Source organism: Calliphora vicina, chromosome 2 (assembly GCF_958450345.1).
Source record: "Calliphora vicina chromosome 2, idCalVici1.1, whole genome shotgun sequence".
NCBI lineage: Eukaryota > Metazoa > Arthropoda > Insecta > Diptera > Calliphoridae > Calliphora > Calliphora vicina.
The window spans coordinates 125,436,534-125,460,826 of NC_088781.1; the positions used below are offsets into that span (position 1 = coordinate 125,436,534).

A 24,293-nucleotide genomic window follows, 5' to 3' on the forward strand; every position below is an offset into this window, starting at 1 on the left:
TGCTCCCAGCAACATGTTGCGGAATGAATATTTTTTATTTTAGTTTTGTGTATAAAGGTGTTGTAAACAAATCTTGAAAGTTTTTACCTTTTTCAAAATGTTGAAACTGGCAACATGTTGCTAAACATTTGTTAAAATGAAACAGAAATATAAAAAAATTGTTGTTTAATCTTTAAAATTAATAAATAATGGAATAAATGTCAAACAAAAAAATGTTTATTTAAAAATTAATTCCCAGCAACATGTTGCTAAACACATTTTTTTATTATAATTAATAATAAAGTAAAGTTTTTGTATATTTTTATATCAAAACATGTTGTAAGAAGTATTAAAAGATTTTACCTTTGGCAACATGTTGCTAAACATTTGCATAGAATCTTCTAAATTCATCAAACGTAGAATAAATTTCTCTCAAAACTAATTATTCTTAATATTTTGTTTCCAGCTACATGTTGCAGAATAAAAATGTTAAAGTTTTTATTTTTGGCAACATGTTGCTAAACTCTATACTCATAGTAAAAACTTATTATTTCGAGGTTTTAGTATAAGCAACATGTTGCTTAACACTTGTCGATTAAAAAGGTAAGCAGAAAATAGCATACATAATAATTGCAACATGTTGCTTTAACAAAATTGCTGAAAAAAACATGTTTATTATTGCTAGCAACATGTTGCTGAACAAAAATTTATTACAAATTTTCCAGGATTTTATTATTTTATGTAAAAATATATGAAATTTGGCTTTTAAGCATGATTAAATAAAATTTAATTGTTAGCAACATGTTGCTGGCAAATACAAATATTTTTGACAAACAAAATTTAGCAAAATTTTATAAAAAATTTTAATAGTTTGTATATTTAAGACATTTACCAATACAGTCGATTATGCAACATGTTTAGCAACATGTTGCTAGAAATGTGAATTAGTAAAACCAATTGCAAAACTTTAATTCTGCATATTTGAAAACTTTCTAATAATGTTCAGCAATATTTTTGCTAAGAACTAATGTTTAGCAACATATTGCTAGCAATTTATATTACTAAAACATTAGCAGAAGTTTATTTTTAAGTATTTCATAAATTTTCTTATAATATTCATAAGCTTAGCAACATTTTTACTAAGACACAAAGTTTAGCAAACTCAATAATGTTTAGCAACATGTTGCTCAACATTTGAATTAAAGTGATTTGTAAAAAATACCTTATTTATGTTATTAAATATATTTTTTATATTTAGAGACATTTCTGAAAAGCTGTAAATCTTTAGCAACATGTTGCTCAACATTTCATTTGAAGTATTGTACTTTCTAGAAATTTTTACATTTTTACCATATTTCCGGCTATTTTATACTCTCTTTTAATAATAAGACTATTTTCCTTGTATTGTGTATCAATACTCTTTGATGACTAATCATTGGAATATTACCTTTTTGTTTGTATCTCCTGCTTTGTTACTGTTTCTACGTTTTTTTCAACTCTGCAGGCTGTTCTGGTGTTACAAACATGGCAACATGAACCCATTAAAGGTTTTTTTTTCTTGCTTCTTTCTACAACTTTTTGTTCCAGCCATAGAAGCTGTATGTCTAAAATATGGAAAAAAAAATCGCAGACATGAAACCGAACCAAAAACAAACGTGTTTTACTTAGAAAACGTATATGTATCATAAAGTCTAATGTTTGAAAGACTGTAAAGAAAAAGTTAGAAGAAAAAAAGAGTCCAAAGAGTGACTGTTAGAATATGACTTGTGCTAAACTAGTTTGTTGTATAATTTCAAGTGCTGCTGCTTTTTTTTCGCTGGCTGTTCTTTTTCTAATTTGTGTAATTAAATTTATTTTTTTGTGTTTGGCTTTGTTTTGCTTTTGAAACAGAAAAAGGTTTTCAACTTCAAATTAATTATATTGCTAGTACTTTTATTTTTTTTTTGTATTAAAATCAATATACTAGAGATATATACAGTCAGTCACTCACTCAAGGCATTATCTTTTAGTTTATGTGCAGTTGGGTGTTTGGTTAACTTATCAATTTTGATAATTCATGACAACTTTTCCTCCACGCTCTTGATCATATAAACATTTTCAAATGGTCAGGGTTTTGTTGTTTTGTTGTTCTATTTGTTGTATAAATAAAAAGTTAGTTGGTTGTATAAATAAATTGCTTTGAAGTGGGAAAATATAACCTTGAAATTTTAGTTTTCTTTGTAGATGTAAAGTTTAAAAGGGTGGCCGTAAACAAGTTTATATTAAAAGCGGTTCTCTGAACAAATTAACACTGGAATGTTTACCAGTAAAACACTGCAGTAAGAATTCCGCAACATATTGCAAATAAGTATGAATGAGGAATTTTAAACCTTTAGAGTTCAGAAACATGTTGCTTTTGTACGACAACATGTTGCTAAACATTTTAGAAATTAAATTAATAATGTTTAAATTTTTCTTAGCAACATGTTGCTGCAAAAATTATTTCTTAAAATACTATTGCTTACAGTAAGAGTTAAGCAACATGTTGCTAAACATTGTTGCATAAAAAATATTTTTTTCCTTTAGAAACATGTTGCATGTAAATCTAATATACTTACAAGAGCTTTCCTTATTAATAAAAGATCAGCAACATGTTGCTAAACATTTTAGAAATTAAAAAGTATTAATTTTTCTTTAAAAAATGCTGCTCTTATATTTCATACCCCTTTAAGGTATAATACATTCAAGAGAAACTCAGCAACATGTTGCTAAACATTGTTGCATAAAAAATATTTTTTCCTTTAGAAATATGTTGCAAGTAAATCTAATATACTTACAAGAGCTTTCCATATCAATAAAAGGTCAGCAACATGTTGCTAAACATTTTAGAAATTAAATAATATTTTATTGTTTCTTAAAAACATGTTGCATTTAAATTTAATACCGCTTTAAGGTTTAATACATTGAAGAGGACCTCAGCAACATGTTGCTAAACATTATTAGCATCTCTTAATAGACTATTGCTTATAGTAAGAGTTAAGCAACATGTTGCTAAACATTGTTACATAACAAATATTTTTTCCTTTAGAAATATGTTGCAGGTAAATCTAATATACTTACAAGAGCTTTCCATATTAATAAAAAATCAGCAACATGTTGCCAAACATTTTAGAAATTAAATAATATTTTATTGTTTCTTAAAAACATGTTGCATTTAAAATTAATACCCCTTTAAGGTTTAATACATTAAAAAGGACCTCAGCAACATGCTAAACATTATTAGCATCTCATAATAGACTACCGCATAAAAAATATTTTTTCCTTTAGAAACATGTTGCAGGTATATCTAATATACTTACAAGAGCTTTCCATATAAATAAAAGATCAGCAACATGTTGCTAAACACTTTATACATCAAATAATATTTTATTTTTTTCTTAAAAACAAGTTGCTCTTAAATTTCATACCTCTTTAAGGTCTAATAAATTGAAGAGGAACTCAGCAACATGTTGCTAAACATTATTATTTAAAAAAAGATATTTTCTCTTTTCAGCAACATGTTGCAGCGAAATATAATACATTTTCAAGAGCTATCCTTTACAGCAAATAAATTATATTATTTTGTTAGCAACATGTTGCTCTAAAATTTAATACCTTTGTATGAGCTGTGAGGCCCAAGAGGAAGTTAGCAACATGTTGCTAAATATTATTATTTAAAAAAATATTTGTCTTTTCCTTCAGCATCATGTTTAGTGTAATATAAAGCAATTTCAAAAGCTTTTTGTACTACAAAGAGTTCAGCAACATGTTGCTAAACATTTTACCTAATGAATTATATATATTATTCTCTTTTCCTAACAACATGTTTCAGAGGATTCTTAATTTTTTATGCTAGTCATTCTATTTTCTCTAAAAAAAATCAAAGATTATTCAAAATTCAATTAATAAAAAAAGAGTTCACGACAGCTTAAGATTAAGGCAAAAACTGACTACAAAATAATTAAAAATGTAATAACAAAAAATAAAACTAATTTCACCTACATTTCATTGACTAAACAGTAATTTGACCTAATTTATATGCCTCCAAAATTAAAGATAAGAATTTCAAAACAATCAAAAAAAAAAGAGTAATAAAAATTATTTCAAAGCTGAAATTTTGGCAAATGTTTAATTATCAAGAAATGGAGCCAAAAAAAAACACAAAATAAATAAAACAAACCAAATTTTTGCTACCGCCAGAGACACGTGATTAAAGTCCCAGACTGTAATGTTTATTATCGAAGGTGGTATTTTTGGAAATGTGTTAAAAAAACGAACAAATTTTAAGACCTGATCGTTAAAATGAAATTATTTTGTTATAATTGGATTGTCACACATACGTATAATAAAAAAAAACAGATTGAAATTATATTTTCCTAACAAAATAAGCTGTCGTGTAGATTAATTAATCTTGTTAAAATGAGTAAAAAATAAAAAAAAAAACATTTGAAGTGTGAGGGGGTGGGAGAATGGAATTAAAAAATTGTTGGGATTTAAACATACTTTATTTTATAAATCTTAAGCTTATATTTGAAAGAAATTATATAAAAATTAAAATAATATTCATTGGCAACATGTTGCTAAGAAAGTTTTTAATCATAATTGATGAAATTTTAACTGTGAAGGAAAGAGATTAGAATGTTTAGACTTTAACATTAATAACATGATACATTTTTAATAAAAAACAATAAAATTTTTGAGAAAAACCTGATTATATTGAAAAATATTAGTCTGCAACATGTTGCTAAGAAAAAATTCGTTCATAATTAAAAAAAACTTTGATATTCTTAAAATTTGTTCAGAAAAGTACAAAATTCCAGTAAAAAATTAATAAAAACATGTTTAGCAACATCTTGCTAATAGAAATTTTGTCTATTATGTTCAGCAACATTTCTAGTTTAAAATATAAATGAAAACAGAAAATTACGAAATTCCTGAAAAAATATTCAATAAACCAGTTTAGCAACATTTTTTTTCAGCATCATGTTGCTAATAAAAAACATTTGAGCAAAATAAAAAAACATTTTTAATAACAATCAGTTATATTTTTAAAAAAAAAAAAGTATTTTTCTGCAACATGTTGCTAACAATAATTTTTATCGTGATGAAGAAAACTTTGATATGCTTAACATTTGTTCAGAATAGTACAATATTCCAGTCAAAAATTTATAAAACCATGTTTAGCAACATTTTAGTTTCAGCAACATGTTGCTAATAAAAATTTAAAGTCTGAATGAAAACAGAAAATTACTAAATTTCAGAAAAAAATTTCAAAAAAAATTTCAATTGGCAACATTTTGTTTTCAGCAACATGTTGCTAATAAAAAATACTTGCACATTGTTTCATTTAGCAAAATATAAATAAAACATTTTTAATAAAACTGATTTTTATATTTTTGAAAAAAGTATCATGAAATAATAAATTCCACTCAAAAAAGTATGAAACCTTGTTTAGCAACATTTTATTTTCACCAACATGTTGCTAATAAAAACTGAAGGCCTGAATGAAAACAGAAAATTACTAATAACAATCAGTCATATTTTTGAAAAAAGTTTTCTTAAAATTAAAAAAAAAATATTTTTCTGCAACATGTTGCTAACAAGAATTTTCGTCGTGATGAAAAAAAACTTTTATATGCTTAACATTTGTTCAGAAAAGTACTAAATTCCAGTAAAAAATCTATACAAAACATGTTTAGCAACATTTTATTTTCAGCAACATGTTGCTAATAAAAATTTAAAGTCTGAACGAAAACAGAAAATTACTAAATTTCGGAAAAAAAATTTAATAAACACGTTTGGCAACATGTTGCTAATGAAAGACACTTGCACATATTTTCTTCTATAAAATATAAATAAAACATTTTTAATTAAATATTAAAAAAAAATATTTTTCTGCAACATGTTGCTAACTAGAATTTTCATCGTGAAGAAAAAAGCTATGATATGTTTAATATTTGTTCAGAAAAGTACAAAATTCCAGTAAAAATTTTATAAAAACATGTTTAGCAACATATTATTTTCAGCAACATGTTGCTAATAAATGTTGTGTCTATGTTCAGCAACATTTCTAGTTTAAAATATGCCTTTTTTAATATAAAATTAAAGCAAAATGTTTATTCGCAACATGTTGCTAATAAAATTAACTAAGCAACATTTTGTCACATGCCAGATTTACTACTGAATTTTAAGGAAATGTATAGAACTGTTACTTTGTTATCACAACAACATGTTTAGCAACATTTAACTCTCATCTACATATTTAGGAACTTTTTTTGCTTAAACGAAAGAAAAGTCTGAATGAAAACATTGATAAACTACGTTTTTAGCAACATGTTGCTGATAAAAATTGTATTTATATTAGCAATATTTTGATAAGCAACATTTCTAGTTTAAAATCTAACTTGTTAAATGATAAATAAAGTAAAAACTTTATTTGCAACATGTTGCTAAGAAAAAATTTCTTAGCAACATTTTTCTAGATGAGTGATTTTTCACAAAATTTTAGGGAAATGTTTAAAAAATTAATTTCTATGCTACAAAAACATGTTTCTGCAACAAATGTTTAGCAACATTTTATACTCAGCAATAAATTGTTTCAGGTCAAAAGTAAAATAGAGAAATATTGAATTTTATTTTTGGCAACTGTTGCTTTATCTATGGTTTCCAAACAATTTAACTTTATTTATAAATTTTCAAAGAATTATTTTATAATAATGACCACTAGACCATCACAAAAGTTCATTGTTCATTCATATTACCTTATTTTGATTTATTTACAAGTTTAGCTAGTTAATCATTTTCATTAAAAAATATATTAAGTTTGATTAGCAAACATTACCTAGACGCCAATGAAAAAAAAGTATCTAATGATCATTGTTGTTAGTTGATTTGATTTCCAATGAGTCAATCAATTGTTAGTTAGATCGGTAGATATTTGGCTTTTGGCAAATAAAAACGTGGCTTCTAATTTTTATGTTTATTATTTAACTTTGAGGTTTTCTTTCATTAGTTTTCAAATTTATGGCTTAACAAAATGAAGTATAAATCATGATGATATTGATTTTATTTGATTGCTGTAGCAGAAGCTTATTTATTCAATCAATATAGAGATTTTTTTTGTGTTAATTTGATTAGAAATTTCAGTCCAGTCTGCAGATGAATATGATTTCACAAAATAAATATTGTTTTGTTAGAAAATATTGTTGGCATCTTTTTACTCTGCCTTCCCCTTTAATTTTAAGTTAAACTTTTTTTTTATTTCTTCAAAAGCCATCATTAAATAACCTTCACCAAAATCCGCACAAAATGAGAATTTTTATTTTCTTAAACATGACGACGCTTTGAAACCAGAATTTTTGCCGTTCAACCGCAATTTTATTCATCATCAGCATCATCGTCATAATTTAAGTGCTTCTTAACATGTTGTAGCGTTTTGTTTTTTGCTTTCATCTTTTTTTAATTTTTTTTTTGTACATTTTCCTCAACTTTATTTTCATCATTAAGTTTATCGCCACATTGGTGTCATCGTAAACAGAAAAACCGCAAAAAATCATTAAATACAATATTTTTTATGTGTTAAACTAAATTATGATATTTTTTTTTTGTTTCTTGTGCTCCGTCTTAAAAGTCCCTTGATTTTGTAGGTCAAATGCATAAAAATTAAGAAAAATATAATGTGTATATAAATATTGGAAGAAAAAAACAAAAAAAAAAAGAGAGTTGAAACAATAAAGCGCTGTTTGGCCATAAAAGGCTATAAAATAAGCTTTCATTAAGTTTGGCAACATGTTGATAAACATGTTAAAAATACAGAGAAGTGAAAAGAGTAACAAAATTTGTTTAAGTTTTAAAGAAAAACTGGTTATATTTATTAATTTAGTTTAAAATATGAGAAACAAATGTTGCAGCAACTTGTTGCTAGTAATTCTTAAGATTTTTAAAAAAAATGTTTAAGCAACATGTTGCTAAAGAGATGACTTATGTTTAGAATTATGTTAAATAATAAAAAAAATATTAAAGCAGAATGTTTTTTTTAGCAACATGTTGCAAACAATTTTTTTATTTTAATTTATCATTTAAAAAAGTTATATTTTAAAATAGAAATGTTGGTTATCAAAATATTTCTAATATAGACATAATTTTTATTAGCAACATGTTGCTAAAAAAAATTTTGCTTCAATATTTTTTTATTATTTAACACAATTCTAAACAAAAGTTATCTCTTTAGCAACATGTTGCTCAAACATTTTTTTGATAAAACTATGTTCTATCAATGTTTTTATTTAGACTTTTCGTTTGTTTTACCAAAAAAAAGTTTGCTAAATATGTAGATGAGAGTTAAATGTTGCTAAACATGTTCTTGTGATAACAAAGTAATAGTTCTACATTTCCTTAAAATTCAGTAGGAAATCTGGCATGTGACAAAATGTTGCTTAGCTAATTTTATTAGCAACATGTTGCAAACAAACTTTTTGCTTTATTTTTATATTAAAAAGGGCATATTTTAAACTATAAATGTTGCTGAACATATATACAATTTTTATTAGCAACATGTTGCTGAAAATAAAATGTTTCTAAACATGTTTTGTATAGATTTTTTACTGAAATTTGGTACATATCTGATCAAATGTTAGGCATATCAAAGTTTTCTTCATCACGATGAAAATTCTTGTTAGCAACATGTTGCAGAAAAATATTTTTTTTAACATTTTATTAAAAATGTTTTATTTATATTTTGCTAAATGAAAATATATGCAAGTGTCTTTCATTAGCAACAAGTTGCAGAAAACAAAATGTTGCGAAACATGTTTATTGAAACATTTTTCGGGAATTTTGTAATTTTCTGTTAATTTTTATTAGCAACATGTTGCTGAAAATAAAATGTTGCTCTACAGTTTTATAAATTTCGACTGGAATTTAGCATATCAAAGTATTTTTCATCACGATGAAAATTCTTGTTAGCAACATGTTGCAGAAAAATATTTTTTTTTTCAAAAATATAACTGATTGTTATTATTAAAATGTTTTATGTATATTTTGCTAAATGAAAATAGGAGCAAGTGTCTTTTATAAGCAACATGGATAATTTTTTTTTAGCAAAAACAGAATTTAGTTATTTTCTGTCTTCATTCATATTTTAAACAAGAAATGTTGCTGAACATAAACAAAATTTCTATTAGCAAGATGTTGCTAAGCAAGTTTTTATACATTTTTTACTGGAATTTTGTACTTTTCTGATGAAAAGTTAAGCATATCAATGTTTTTTTTTTTATTATGAACAAAATGTTTCTTTGATTTAAAAATATTTGTCTACAACATGTTGCTAGTGAGTTACAAATGTTTAGCAATATGTTGCCACAAAATTTTATATTATTTTTTCAAGAAATATTTAGATTTTTGATAAATTTTTTTTTTAGAAAAATAAATGTGTTTCAGCAACATGTTGCTAGATAGCAAAAAAAGTTGGCGTCTAAGTAACTCAAATATTTAAACATATTAAGTGGATTTTCTTAAAAAAAATCAAAGCTGAAATGAAAAATTATTTTTGCAACATGTTGCTAGGATGAAAAAAAATGTTTAGCAACATGTTGTCAAAAAAATTTTCAAATTTTTTTGGAAAATATTTAGTTTTTTGTGGTAAATTGTTTTCATAGAAATATAAATGTGTTTCTGCAACATTTTGTTAGAAAGAAAAAATAAACTCCAAATATTCAAAGATCTTTAGTGGATTTTCTTAAAAAAATCAAAGCTGAAATGAAAAATTATTTTAGCAACATGTTGCTAGGATGAAAAAAATGTTTAGCAACATGTTGTCACTTAATTTTCAACTATTATTGGGTAAAATGTAAAATGCTAGGAATAAAGCAAATTGATTCCAAATTTTAAACAAATCTGAAATAAAAAATAATTATAGCAACATGTTGCTAGGGAGCTACAAATGTTTGGCAACATGTTGATACACAATGTTGAAAATTTTTTGGGAAATATTTCGTTTTTTGTGATTATTTTCTTAAATAAAAATGTTTTCATGTTGCTGGGACCAAAACTTTATAAAATTAACGTTAAATATTTAAAAAAAATTGTGGATTTTCATAGAAAAATCAAACCATGACATGAAATATAACATCAGGAACATGTTTAGCAACATGTTGGTACAAAATTTTAAGGATTTTTTTTGGGCAAAAAGTTGTTTTTAAATAATAATGTGCTTCAACAACATGTTGCTAAGATCAAATAAATTACTAGTATCCAAGTAACTTCAAATACTTAAACAAAGTTAGTGAATTATCATGAAAAATTTAATTTTAAATGAAAAACAAGTTCAAAAACATGTTTTAGCAACATGTTTATGCACAAATTTGAAATTTTTTGTTCAAACATTTTGCTTTTTTTGCTAAAATATTTAATTTCAACCAAAACAACATGTTGCTAGAAACTAAAACAATATTTAACATTAACTTTATTACAAATACTAAAAAATATTAAATTTTTATGAAAAAATCGAACCATAAATCAAAAAAAAAAATCAGCAACATGTTGCTAATAAGACAAATATTCAAAAAATTTAAAAAAAAAAAAAATATTTCTTTATGCTAAAGACAAGCTTTAAACTGTATAAAACTATTTCTGGAACATGTTGCTAACAAAAAAATAGTTTAGCAACATGTTGCTAACAAAAAATATAATGTTAAAATAGAAAATAATACATAATTTATGTAAGAATTGATTCAGAAGCATGTTTACCAACATTTTTTGAATCCAAAATGCCAAAAATAGGTTTGCTATAAATTTTAATCAAATTGTATTCATAAGCCCAGCAACATGTTGCCAAGAATAATGTTTAACTCAACAAGATTTTAAAACAATTTTAACGAAATCTTAGAAAAATTTAGTTTTTAAAAATAAATTCTGCAGCAACATGCTGCTAACAAGAAAAAGCTAAGTTTGTACAGTTTTATCTTCTAAAAAAAATATTTTTTTATAGAATTTAAAAAAAATCTATTTTTTTATAACGATTTTTTTAAATAAATTTTTTAACAAAATTGTCCATCTGTTTTATTATTTAATTAAAATAAATCAAATTTGAATTGTTTAATCCCCAAATTAAATAATTTTTCTCTACAGATACAAAAGAAATAACCATTTCATGTCTCGTTTTTAAACGAGACATTGAAAAACATATAACCAAAGAAATCAATGCCTATTGATGATGATAAAGATTTCTTTTCATACTTATTTTTTCCATTAGTTTTTTTTTTGTTGTCTTCATACAATTTACTACCAATAATACTACTTGTGCAATCGTTGCTAATGCCATGAGGTTCTTTTGGTAAAATCTATAGGTAGAGTTAGGTACCTTTTCAAATACAAAGAAGAACCCAAAGAAACACAACAACATAAAATCCAACAAACATTATCATCCAAACAGCACCAACAACAATAATAATAAACAGCACAACTAACATAAGAGTTTATTGACATTTCAAATATAAAAAAAATACTACCAGAAAAAAAGAAGGAAACAAAAAAATATACTACAACAAAAAACACACTCTAATGATGTTCACAAAATCAGTGACAAGAAGAAGAAGAATTAAGAAAAAACAGCAGCAACAACAACAATACTACAAAAGAAATTGTGATTTTTTCCATAAGAAAACAACAAACAAAAAGAAACACACAGTAAAAAATAAACACTCTTATTAAACACAAGCTACTCACTCTCTCTCGCTTTTTACAAATATGTACTTTTCCTTATATCTCTTATTAGATTTTATCTCTATAGTTGTCTCTTTCTTATCAAAGTAAATTACTATTCACAATACATTTAAACAAAAACACTTGCTTTTTTGTTTACATTAAAGCAAAAGCAAAAAAATTCAAAACAAACTCTTATTAACAAAAAGAGAGTGAGAGGGAGTAGTAATTTAATATAGAAAAGAGTAATTATGTTAAAATAACCTTCAATTTTTTTCTTTACAATGATTTTATATTAAAACTAAAAACTAATAAAAGAATATAAATTAAACATTACCTTTTTTAACATTTAAAACAATAATTAATAAATTCTTTTAATTATAGTACAAAATTTAATTATAGTACACTTATTTTTTAGCTAAAAATTTGTTGTTTTTTTTTTAAATTTTTCACTGCTTTACTATTTCTTCCATTTTCCACTTTATATATTTTGCTTTATTTTCTGGCTATTCTCTGCTTCTTCTTTCTTTTACTTTAAATGACCTTTACATAAAAAAATATGTAAAAATTTTTGTATACTTGAAAAACTTTTTTTTTCACTTGTAAATTTTTTTCTTTGTAGGTATAGTAAATTTTTCAGACTTATAATTTTTTTCTTATTAATTTCTTTGAAGAAATTTTATTTGTTTTATAATAATTTTTACAAAATTAGGTAAAATTTCACATTTTGTTCTCACTTTATTTATGTGGGCAAATAAATTTTATAAAAAAATTGTATAAATATTTTATTTAAACCGCTCTCTTTTTCAGGTTTATTTTTTTCTTATTGCTTTACATACACGCACACAAACACACACTCGTTGAACGTAAAACAATCAAAATGGTAGCATCCACCGTTTTACCGTTACCATACAACCACTAACAACGACGTCTAAAATCACACTAAATTCAACACTAAATGGGCCTTAGTAAAGAGCTAGTAATGGTGTAGTAGCATGTAAGAGAGCATTAAAATCCTATTTGAAAAAGAGACATTTTCATTTAACAATAAGAGAAATTATGAAAAGGTGTGGGATTCAGTGATGGGATTTTGGTATTAATATATATTTTGGTAAGAAGATAATATTGCAAATTAGAAGTGGACTCAGTGTAAATGTTGATAAAAGTGAATTTGCACTGTTATCGTCAAGGTACAAGTTCATTATTTTCAATTTATGTCGTGATGAAATGATTGGCTGTTATTATGACTAAAGGAGTTGTTCTCTCTGCTTGGAAACTCCTGAATAACATTGATTTTTTCTCACCTAGAAATTAGTTTTACAATGGCTCTCGGTATTGGCCACACTTACACTAACTAAAGGAGACAAATCTTTCCGGGTAATTCCACTTAAGGTCTTGACAATATTTTGCCAATGGAGACTCTGGTGACTTCAGAACTTAGATCCAATTACGTCCAGGTTATATCCAGAAACAGGATGGTAGATGGTCCACTAGTGCACTTGAAACATTCGTTACTCGATACTAGTAACTACGGCGGATGAATCCCAACCGTATAATCGGACTTCATCCTCAATTGAGATTGACGAGGTTAAGATACATTGGGACATACGGAATTTTGATCCTGCGGGCCTGAAAAACAACGCAGAGCTAGTCATATCATGGCTGATAGCAATTGATCATGCCTGTCTCTCATGGTCCTACATACCCGATAGTTGGACCGAATGTAATGTGACCTTCATCATGAAAGGAGATAATGCTTCGCATACTAAGGCAAAGGACTTCAGACCTATAAGTCTATAATCTTTTTTGCTCAAAACCTTGAAGAGAATCATTGGCACTCACATACGAATGTCGGTTCATCAACATGCCAACACCAAGGGAAGATCAGTTCACACGCCAGTAGGATACATCGAGAGATCCATCGAATTCAGCCATTACACATGCTCGTGGCTTTTCTGGATATAGAAGAGGCCTTCAATAATGTGAATTCTGCAACCATTGTTAGGTTCATAAGGTACTTCCTGAATCATTCGTAATAAAATTGAAGCGACTACGATCTTCAGATTTGCCAAAAGAAACACTTGACATGGGGGTGTCCTATCTCCACTCCTGTGGAACATGGCTTTAAACTGTCTGCTTAGGAAGTTAGATTCGCTAAACTACAAAACTATCACCTATGCGGATGACGTAGAGGTGGCAGTTTCAGGGATGCATCTGGACACGATATCGCAACGATTGGATATGTCTGGATTGAGTGTAAATCCAATCAAAACTGAACTTGTACTGTTCTCAATGAAGATTTGGATTTCTAACTTTCCGCTAACCCAACTGAACAGCATTGAATTGAAGCTCTCGGATTGCGGAAAATACTTGGACAATTTGAGAAATAGTATCTTAGAATGCATTAAACTTAGTGGAGGGCAATGGACGGGGCCTCTAACTGTATACTCTTTGAAAGGGTATTAAGAAGTATTTCGTACATTTCGTACTACTAGCTTTTCACGCTACTGAATTGGTTACCAGTAGATCTGATGGCCAAGAAGCTGGCACTGAGCATCTATAATTTGGAGTATACAAAATCTTCCCGATCATATTGATTACTGCACACCTAGACCCTTTTTCTTGTTGAACTTTGGTTTTTCAATCCCGTCCAGTATGGAACTAGATGATGGTCTCTCCCTTGGTATAATGGGACTATCTATCTATACGAATGAGCCCAAAAAAGGGGTCAGGGTGGGCGGATGTGTCTACATTCCTGAATTTGGGATAAAGATGTTCTTCAGACTCCCAAATGGATGTAGTATTCTTCAGGCCGAGGTATCGATAACGGGAAACGCTCCTTTAGCAACCTCTCTGAATTATCTGGGAAGTAAGATCGGACATGCAAATATCATTTCAGAGTGGTCCTGAATACGTCGCATGATGGTTTTCCCTCTTTAAATTCTTCTTTCTTCAAGTATCTCTGAATTCCTATTTAACTTATCCTCCTCACTCATTACTTCTCGCTCACTTCTTTATTTTCTTCTTTTTTCAGGTAACTCAAAGGAAACAATCAAATGGACCCAAGTGAGCTGTACATAAGATGGAAGTCTTTGGACGGCAACCTGTTAATCTAACCTAAACTAACCTAGATACAATTATCGTCCATTAGAAATGTTCGGAAGTGGTTATTGGAGGAGGTTTGTAGAAGAGCAGATTGTTCAAACCCATGAAATCTCTCAAGCGGGTCTATTAGGGTGGCCCCAAAAAAATTATGGATGTTCGCAACTAAAATAAAATGCTCCAACCATTCTAAATTTGCTAGTAAAATCGAATGCTCGTTATGGTTTTTAAGAATATGCTGTTCAATTATGATAAATTGTAAGTTTTTGAGGATTTTTAACCTATTTCGATATTTTCTTAATTGTTTCTATTACTTTTATCCAAATATTTAGTTTTTTTAATACAACTTATTTATTAAAATTGGTTATCGAATAAGCGGTAATTTTAAAGTTTGAATAACTGATATTTAAATCACACATTTTTAAATTGTCTCCACTTGTGGTGAAATTCCTTTGTATTCTATCTAATAGTTACTTTTTTAATAAAAACCGTTAAATTCCCTTTTGATATGGCAACTTCGTTCTCCAAAAAACTCACCACTACCCCACTGAGTCCCTCAAATGAGCAAAACTATTTTTTTCTTAAACTCAGTTTAAGAAATGAGGGAGGAATGGGGGGTTTTCAATCCAATCAGTTGCATAAGAAATGCACGGTGTGTGTGTTTACTGTGTTTGACGTCAGCCAGACGAGCCGGTGCAGTAAAAAGTCTGGTAACATTGCGTTTTAGCATCAACAGTAGTTGAAGTTGAATTTGAAAAACAAACGGCATAACAAGGCGAATTTATACAAGGTGGAGTCAGTCAAACAGCTGATAATTTTTTTTTTCGCTTTTTGGTTCTAACAACTGTCAAAGCTTGTTTTTATATTTAAATATCTACATATTCTAAGCTTATTAACAAAATGTTTTTTGTTTACATAAATAAGTAAAGCCCTAACTATTGAATTATCTACATTATATTAAGATTAAATACTTATTTGTTTAATTTTTCATTTTGGTTTTTTGACATTTGTTAAGACCAATCGTTGTTTTTGTAGAACTGACACCACCTTGTATGAATTCGCCTTGCGGCATAACTACCAAACAAAGAGAACAATAATAAATTAACATTCAAAACAAAACAAGCAAGAATTATGATGAGAAACTAAAGCAGACAAAACAGCTGATAGACTAATAAAAAAACAACAACTAATTCATTCTCAAAAAAATACTAGAGCAACAAACAACGTTGTTGATTATTGGGTGCTGTGGTTACTACAATAAAATATATTAAGTTGGTGTTGTTGTTGTTGTTATTATTTCTACTTCGCATTAAAACAATAACAAAAAAAACTAACTAAATTTTACACACCAATAGTAAATTGTAGTTGTTGTTTTAAAATTTTAAAGCAAATCAAGGCAAAAAGGTAAAGAAAACCTACTAAATTAAACACCAGCCAGCACAAAATAAGTTAAATACAAGATAAGACACAAATTGCAAAACACAAATCTGAAAGTTAACAAAAAAAAAGAACATTTAAATTATTAGTTATATTAAAAGGTTATTAACAAACAAAAAAACCCATAACTACACAAAAGTGAAAAGATAGATAACAAAAAGTTAAAAACAAGGCAGAACACAAAAAGCAGATTCTTCTCTACACTCGTCTATACTAAGAATTTGTTAATTAAACAACTAAATTGTTGAGACATTTTACAGAGAAATTATAAATTAAGGTAATTGTTGGTTAAAATTAAAATTAATAAATCTAAGTAAAATTTAATAATTCGTATGTTTTTTTAGAGTTTTGGTCTTAATTTGTCTTGCTCTTTTACCCCAATTGCCCTGGTGTCTTTTTTTTAATTAAACAATTAAATTATTTTGGTTATTATTTGACTGTCATTCATCTTCAGCACCATGACCAATATGCGACCTCCAAACAAATCGACTTTATTGAAAGTCGTTATTTTGGGCGATGGCGGCGTCGGAAAATCGTGTCTCATGAATCGTTTTGTCTCCAATCGTTATGATGAAAACAATTTCCATACAATCGGCGTGGAGTTCATGAACAAAGACATTGAGGTGGATGGTGAGAAGTATACATTGCAGGTAAGTCAAGCAAAACGATATTTTTTTAAAAAGATTTAACAGATTCTTGATGTATTTTATAAAATTCCAAACGAATTCTGTTAACATTTTTTAATATATGGAGCAATTTTAATCGAATTCTAGAAAAATAGTTTCTTTATTGAGAAATTTTGTCCAAAATTTTTCTATACGAAAAAATTCACAAAGATTCTGTCAAAATTTTGTCAATACAGAGAATTTCTAACCGAATTCTGTCTTAATTTTTTTCTGTATGGTGAAATTCTGACCGAATTCTGTCTACATTTTTTCAATACAGAGAATTTCTGACCGAATTCTGTCAAAATTGTTTTCATCCGGAGGAATTCTGAACGAATTATTTCAAAATATTTTCTATATGGAGAAATTCTAACAGATTTTTTCCAAATATTGTCTATACGGAAAGATCAGACAGTTTCTGTCCATATTTTATTTTTATACGGACAAATTCTGACCGAATTCTGTCAAACATTTTTCTTTAAGGTAAGTTTTAGACAGATTCTGTTGAAATTTATTCTATACAGAAATGATCCTGAACGAATTTTGTCAAATTGTTTTGTATACAGACAAAGCCAGACAGATTTTGCCCACATTTTGTCATTACCGAGAAATTTTAAGCGAATTATTTTAAAATGGTTTCTTTACGGTGAAATTCTGACTGAATTCTGTCAACATTTTTTCAATACAGAGAAATTCTGAGTGAAATCTATCAATATTTTTTCTATATGAAGAAATTCCGACCGAATTCTGTAAAAAATTTTCTATATTGAAAAATTCTGACCGAATTTTGTCAAACATTTTTCTTTAAGGAAAAAAATTAGACTGATTCTGTCCAAACTGTTTCTATACTGAACAGATTCTGACCGAATTTAGTCAAAATCGTTTCTATACCTACAAATTCAGACGGGTTCTGTGCAAATTTTGTTTTTACTGATAAATTCTGACCGAATTCTGCTCAAATTGTTTTTATATTGCAAAAATCTGGCAGATTTTGTTCATATTCTGTCGGAATTCTATCCAAATTTTGTCTATACGGAAAAATTCGGACAGATTCTTTTCAAATTGTTTCTATACGGGAAAAATCATATATACGGACGTACAAATTCTGACCGAAATCTCTCAATTTTTTTTCTATATGAAATAATTCATACAAAAATTTTCTATACTGAACAGATTCTGAACGAATTTAGTCAAAAATTGTTCTATACAGATAAATTCTTACAGATTCTGTTAAAATTTTTTCTATACGGACAAAATCTGACCGAATTCTGTCCAAATTGTTTCTATGTTGAAAAATTCAGACAGATTTTGTACAAATTCTTTCCGAATTTTTCTATACTGTACAGATTCTGAACGAATTTAGTCAAAATATTTTCTATGCAGAAAAATTCAGACAGATTCTGTTAAAATATTTTCTATACGGACAAATTCTGGCCGAATGTTGTCCAATTTTTTTTCAATACTGAGAAATTTTGACCGAATTCTGTCAAAATATTTTCTATACCCTGAAATTCTTACCGAATTCTGTTCAAATATTTTCTATATGGACAATTTCTGGCCGAATTCTGTTCAAATTTTTTCTATACTAGCCCATTCTGATCGAATTCTGACCAAATATTTTCAATACGGATAAATTCTGACCGAATTCTTCCCAAATTATTTCTATATTAAAAAATTCAGTCAGAATTTGTTCAAATTCTGACGGATTTCTATCCAAATTTTGTCTATACGGAAAAATTCAGACAGATTATTTTCAAATTGTTTCTATACGGAAAAAAATGTGACAGATTCTGTCCAAATTTTGTCTATACTGAAAAATTCAGACAGATTTGACCATTTTTATGTTAATTTATCACAGAATAAATAAAATATAAACCAAATAATAATTTGATTTAGATTAAACAACCTTTTTATCTGCCAATTTATTACTCTCAATGTAGTGATTAAATTACTTCGCAAAAACCTCGCTAATTATATGATTAATACATATTTTTCAACTACAGTCATAATGAGTTTTAACATTCGATTATTGTATAAGTGAACAAGTTGTTGACAAAGTTTTATCTATGACTTTAAATGACATGTGCTTTAAATTACTTTACATTTACATTTACAATTAAAATGAAATAAATATTTAAAACGAAATAGCTTCTCTCTCACCACCAATATTTGTAAACAATAATTAAATAATTTTTTTGTTATAAATAATTCATAAACACATTTTATTGATTTTTTGCGTTTAAAACATTTATAAATAGACAACTTTATTTAGTAAATACTTAAAATATTTGAAAAAAATCAATTTTTAATTACTCTTAAACACAATAAGGTAAAACTGGAAGTATGTAGTTCTAAATGAAACAAATAAAACTCATATGAACTTCGAAATAAATCCATACAAGTATTGCCAAAATTTATAAAAATTTACTTCCTAAACAAATAAAGTCATAAATTAAATGTGTGCTAAACAATGAAACCTTATTGTTATAAAACGCAAATGATTTTATTATTTCAACGTCACTTTGTTTAATTGCAATTTGCTTGTTTTTATTCATTGTATTGATTTAATGATTAGATTTGATTTCTATCATTTTAAAAGTACATTTTGTTTACATTACAGTGACATTAATCTGCTGTTGTTTTTTTTTCATTTGTGCGACAAAATTGGCATGACAAGTTGTCACTGTTAACGCTATGATCGTTTATTGTCTGTGTATATCAGCAGACAATAGTTAAAAAAGGTGTTAAATAATATGTTAAACTTTTTAATGGTTTTTCTAAAAACAATGACGAATTATGTCAGGTTTGGATGAAGCAATAAATAAATTAGCTTTAGAACTACAATTTATCGGAATTTGTCATCTGACAAGACAAAAACTGTAAAATCGTTCTTAAGAAAAAAAAAGTAAGAGAGCTATATCCGGATGTGCCGAATCTTATATACCCTTTTAACCAAATTATACTTCAAAATACAAATTTTAAATATTTTTTTTCGAATTGTTATTTTAAATTTTTTTAAATTTTAAAATTTTTTTTTGATTTTTAAATTTTTTTTGGTATTTTATTTTATTCTGATTTTGACACATTGTAGGTCCAACTTACTATGGTTTTATATACTTCACCTTCTCACGAAGGTGAAGGGTATAAAAATTCTGACAGAAGTCAAAATTGTTTCTATAAGTCAAAAATCCGACAAATACTTTCAACGTTGTTTATATAACGAAAAATTGTGGCCGAATTCTGTCAAAATTGTTTATATAAAGAATCTGAAAAAAATTTCTTACAGATTATCCAAAAATATCCAAAATCTAATCGAATTTTGTTAAAATTTTTACTATACTGAAAAATGTTCACCGAATTCTGTTAAATTGTTTCTATATTTAGAAATTCTGATCGTATTCTGTCCAAATTTGTTCTATACGAAAAATTCTGATCGAATTCTTTCCAGATTTTGTAAAATTTTTATCTATAAAGAAAAATTCTGACCCAATTCTCTCAACATTTTTTCTATACAGAGAAATTCATACCGAATTCTGTAAAATATTTTCTATATGGAAAAATTCTGACCGAATTCTGTTAAAATTGGTTCTATACGAAAAATTCTGAACAAATTCTTTGCAATTTTTTTTCTAGACGTAAAAATTGTGACCGAATTCTGTCGATATTTTTTCTAACAGATAAATTCTGACCGAATTCTGCCTTAATATTTTCTAAACGAATCAATTCTGATCGAATTCATTCCAGATTTTGTCAATACGGAAAATTTTTGACCGAATTTAGTAAATTTTTTTCTGATTCTGATTCTGATCGAATTCTGTCCAGATTTTGTCTATACGGACAATTTTTTGAACGAATTTTGTAAACAAATTTCTATACGAAGCAATTCAGTACAGATTTTGTCTGTACGGCCAATTTCTGACCGAATTTTGTCGAAATTGTTTCTATTCGAACCAATTCTAATCTAAGTCTGTCCAGATTTTGTCTATACGGACATAATCGGTACAATTTTTTTTATATTTAAAAATTCAGAATTAGGTTTTCCAATTCTGCCCGAATTCTTTCCAAATATTTTTTATAACGACAATTTCAGAACGATTTCTGTCCAAATTTTATCTATACAAATTAATTATGATCGAATTCTGTCTATTCGGGCAAATTCTGAACGAATTCTCTTCAAATTTGTTCTATTTACAAAAATTCAGATAGATTTTGTACCATTTTTTTCTATACAGACAAATTCCGACCGAATTGTATCCAAATTTTTCTTATACCGAAAAATTCAGACAGCTTCTGTCCCAATTTGTTATGCAAGTAAAAATGCAGACAAATTCTGTCCAAAAAACCGGGACAACCTCGATTTTTTACCTATAATGGGTCAAAATCGGGAAAAATATATTTTAATTCGAATTTTTTTTACCAAAAAAATTTTTTTTGTTATAAATTTTTTTCACTATTAAATTTAAAAAATTAAAAAAATTTTTTTTCAAAATTTCTAAAAAAAAATTTGAAAACAAAATTTTTACAAAAAAAAAGTTTTTTTATAAATTTTTTTTCACTATTAAATTTAAAAAAAATTTAATTTTTTTTTTCAAAATTTGTAAAAAAAATTTGAACAAAATAATTTTGAAAAAAAAAAAATTTCAAAATTTGTAAAAAAAAAAATTTTCAAAATTTTAAAAAACAATTTTGAAAAAAAAATTATAAGTTTAGTTTAAATTTTTCTAAACTTGTTTCTTTATTTCCTTAGATCTGGGACACTGCTGGTCAGGAACGTTTCCGTGCTTTGCGCACTCCCTTCTATAGAGGCTCAGATGTTTGTTTACTCTGCTATGCCATCGATGATTATGACAGCTTTCGAGGCCTTAAGCAGTGGCGCGAAGAATTCCTACATTATGCCGATGTTAAAGCCGATAAATTCCCCTTCATAGTGGTAGGAAATAAGGTTAGTATTCAATGAAATTTGTAAACCTCAAATAATACTAATATTCTTAACTCAAAAACAGAATGATTTAGCCCAACAATGCCGCCAGGTAGGCAGTGATGAGCTAAAGCAATGGTGTGATAACTTTCAAATACGCAGTCACATCGAAACTTCTTCAAAAACCGCTACCAACGTTAATGATGCTTTCATATTGGCGGTGCGCCAATGGAAACATATGGAACGTATAGCAGAGATTGAGCTGAAACAAAATGACACCATAGATTTGACCAAAACAATACGTTTAGCCCAGACACGTCTTTGTTGTACGGGCGGTGGCAGTAGTGCAGTCTCGTCGTCATCTTCGGCAGCTGGTAATTTAGAATCTGAAGATGAGTCTATGCATACACCATCACCTCGGCGATTTGGTAAACGTTCAACGAAACCTCAAGAGACCCACTATCAACTTTAAGTCTTAGCTAAAGTTTTATAAAGGGAAGTATGAATGTTAGAGGAAATTATGATAAAAAGATAAGTGTTTTGAAAACAAGATTCTAAAATACGATTGGTTGTAAAATTACCAAACATTTTTTTTTATAAGTTTTTTAAAAATACTATTTGTATTTTATTTAGTTTTATTTGAAAAGATTCTTTTTTAAAAATATTGTAGTACAAAATTCTTTGAGACCAGTTTAAAACATATTAGTTCAAAAAACCTTGCCGCCCGAATTGTAAAAAAGAATCTCGCTTTTTAAAACAATCATTCCTTAACAATAATTTTAGTAGTAATGCACAAATGATTTTTAAATTCTTTGCTCCCTATTCCTTAATTTATAATTTTGAAACTTAGTTCTGGCAGAATTTTAACTGTTTTTTTCAGAATTTTTGGATGTAGAACAAATTTTGACAGAATCTGTTTTAATTTTATTCCATTCATGACAAATTTTGACGGATTCTGTCAGAATTTGTCTGTATAGACAAATTTTTTAAAGAATTCGGTCAGAATTTGTCTGTATAAAAAAAATTGGACAACAACTGTCGGAATTTTACTGTGTAGAACAAATTTTGACAGCATTTGTCTGAATTTTTCCGTATGAAACAAATTTTAACAGAATTCGCTCCAAAATTGCCCGTCTAAAATTCAAATAGAAAATATTTGAACAGAATCTGTCAGTATTTTTTGGTATAAACAGAATTCATTCAGAGTTTTTCCGTATAGAAAAAGTTTTGACATAATTTATTCAGAATTTTTACAAATAGAAAAAATTTGGACAGAATTCGTTCAGAATTTTTACAATTAGAAAAAATTTGGACAGAATTCTCCGCCTAGAAAAAATTTGGTCAGAATCTGTTTGAAATTTGCAAAATTTTGACAGAACTCTTTCAGAATTTTTCCTTATAAGAAAAATTTTAATACAACCTGTCAGAATTGTACCGTATAACACAAATTTTGTCTGACAATTTTTTCAGAATTTCCGAAAAATTTCTACTTTTTTCCAGAATCTTGTTATTAAAATCCCAGTTATTTATAATTTTTAATTTAAGCTTATTTAAGTTAAAAGAATGCACCAAAAATATTTTAGTGTAAGTGTTTATTTCACACAAATTTTTTAACAAAAATTGTTTGGCTTGTTAAACAATAATTTGCAGTGCCTTTTTTGCAACCCCCCCCCCCAAATAATTAACAATTTTCAATTAAATTGCAAAATTTTTTAACAAACTTCTTTTAAAACCCATTTATTTATACAAATTATGAAATGTATATGACTCTATAAGAATTGTAACAGTTGCAAATTGTTATAAAACATTCCAAAATCAAAAATGTTGAAATTTTTTTTCAAAAATATTTTTTTTTAATTTTTACTAAAACATTCCAAATGTTTAAAATTATTATTAGAAATTTAATTTTTAAACTTTTATAAGTTTTTCAAAAACTTTTTACCTTTCTAAAACATTTGTTTATATATTTTTTTGCTATCTGTAGAACTTTTTATAACTTATTTGCTTACAAAAGCAAACAGTAAGAAATTTCAAGTGCCTGGTTAACAGTTTCAACTGAAAATGTCTGATATTTTACATTGGAAAATTTGTAAACTGTCAGTTGAAAAATTACCGTGACTATGAAAATGTTTTACTGTTTAATTTTCTTTACAAAGGCAGCTTTTTATATTTATATTATTGTATTTTTCATCTAAACTGTAAGCCATTTAATAAACAATTATTTATACAATCCAATGTAACCATCACACTTCATTCATACTCATTTAAAAAGCATGAAATTCAAAAATATTTTGAAAAATCTAAAAACATTTTCTAAAAATGTTTATAATTTTTAAAATGAAACCGAAGAAATTAATAATTAAAATAAAGTTTAATATTTAGATTGTATTAACATTTAGTTTTTAAGCATATTTAAAATTGATTATAATAAAGAAAACGAAAAAGTGTATTAAAAATAGTAGAAAATGTGAGTT

At 26.8% G+C, this 24,293-nt stretch overlaps 2 protein-coding genes across 3 annotated transcripts in view; one reads left to right on the plus strand and one right to left on the minus strand.

Annotated features, from left to right (window-relative positions):
- Nucleotides 1-12,635, minus strand: part of Hr39 (Nuclear hormone receptor FTZ-F1 beta) — a 67,776-nt gene extending 55,141 nt beyond the window's left edge. The window contains exon 1 of the mRNA XM_065501144.1: nucleotides 12,035-12,635. The gene's annotated coding sequence lies outside the window, so the exon portion shown is untranslated. The remainder of the gene's footprint in view (nucleotides 1-12,034) is intronic.
- Nucleotides 12,636-15,984: 3,349 nt separating this feature from the next.
- Rab9 (RAS oncogene family member Rab9) lies at nucleotides 15,985-24,285 on the plus strand. Of its 2 annotated transcripts, none has more exons than XM_065502129.1 (4): nucleotides 15,985-16,513; nucleotides 16,581-16,886; nucleotides 21,649-21,843; nucleotides 21,905-24,285. In XM_065502129.1, exons 2-4 carry the CDS (start codon nucleotides 16,695-16,697, stop codon nucleotides 22,289-22,291), a joined length of 774 nt encoding a protein of 257 aa, XP_065358201.1. In that variant the 5' UTR covers nucleotides 15,985-16,513; nucleotides 16,581-16,694; the 3' UTR covers nucleotides 22,292-24,285. The 2 variants fall into 2 exon arrangements, with proteins under 2 accessions (XP_065358201.1, XP_065358203.1); XM_065502131.1 differs by having other exon boundaries at nucleotides 16,691-16,886.
- The last annotated feature ends 8 nt before the right edge of the window (nucleotides 24,286-24,293 follow it).

Bases quoted from the DNA above. Each gene is read 5' to 3' on its own strand.
- Rab9 (XM_065502129.1), top strand. From the start codon at position 16,695: ATGACCAATATGCGACCTCCAAACAAATCGACTTTATTGAAAGTCGTT. The intron at 16,887-21,648 runs GTAAGTCAAGCA...TTATTTCCTTAG, and splicing joins GTGAGAAGTATACATTGCAG to ATCTGGGACACTGCTGGTCA. The intron at 21,844-21,904 runs GTTAGTATTCAA...ACTCAAAAACAG, and splicing joins TCATAGTGGTAGGAAATAAG to AATGATTTAGCCCAACAATG.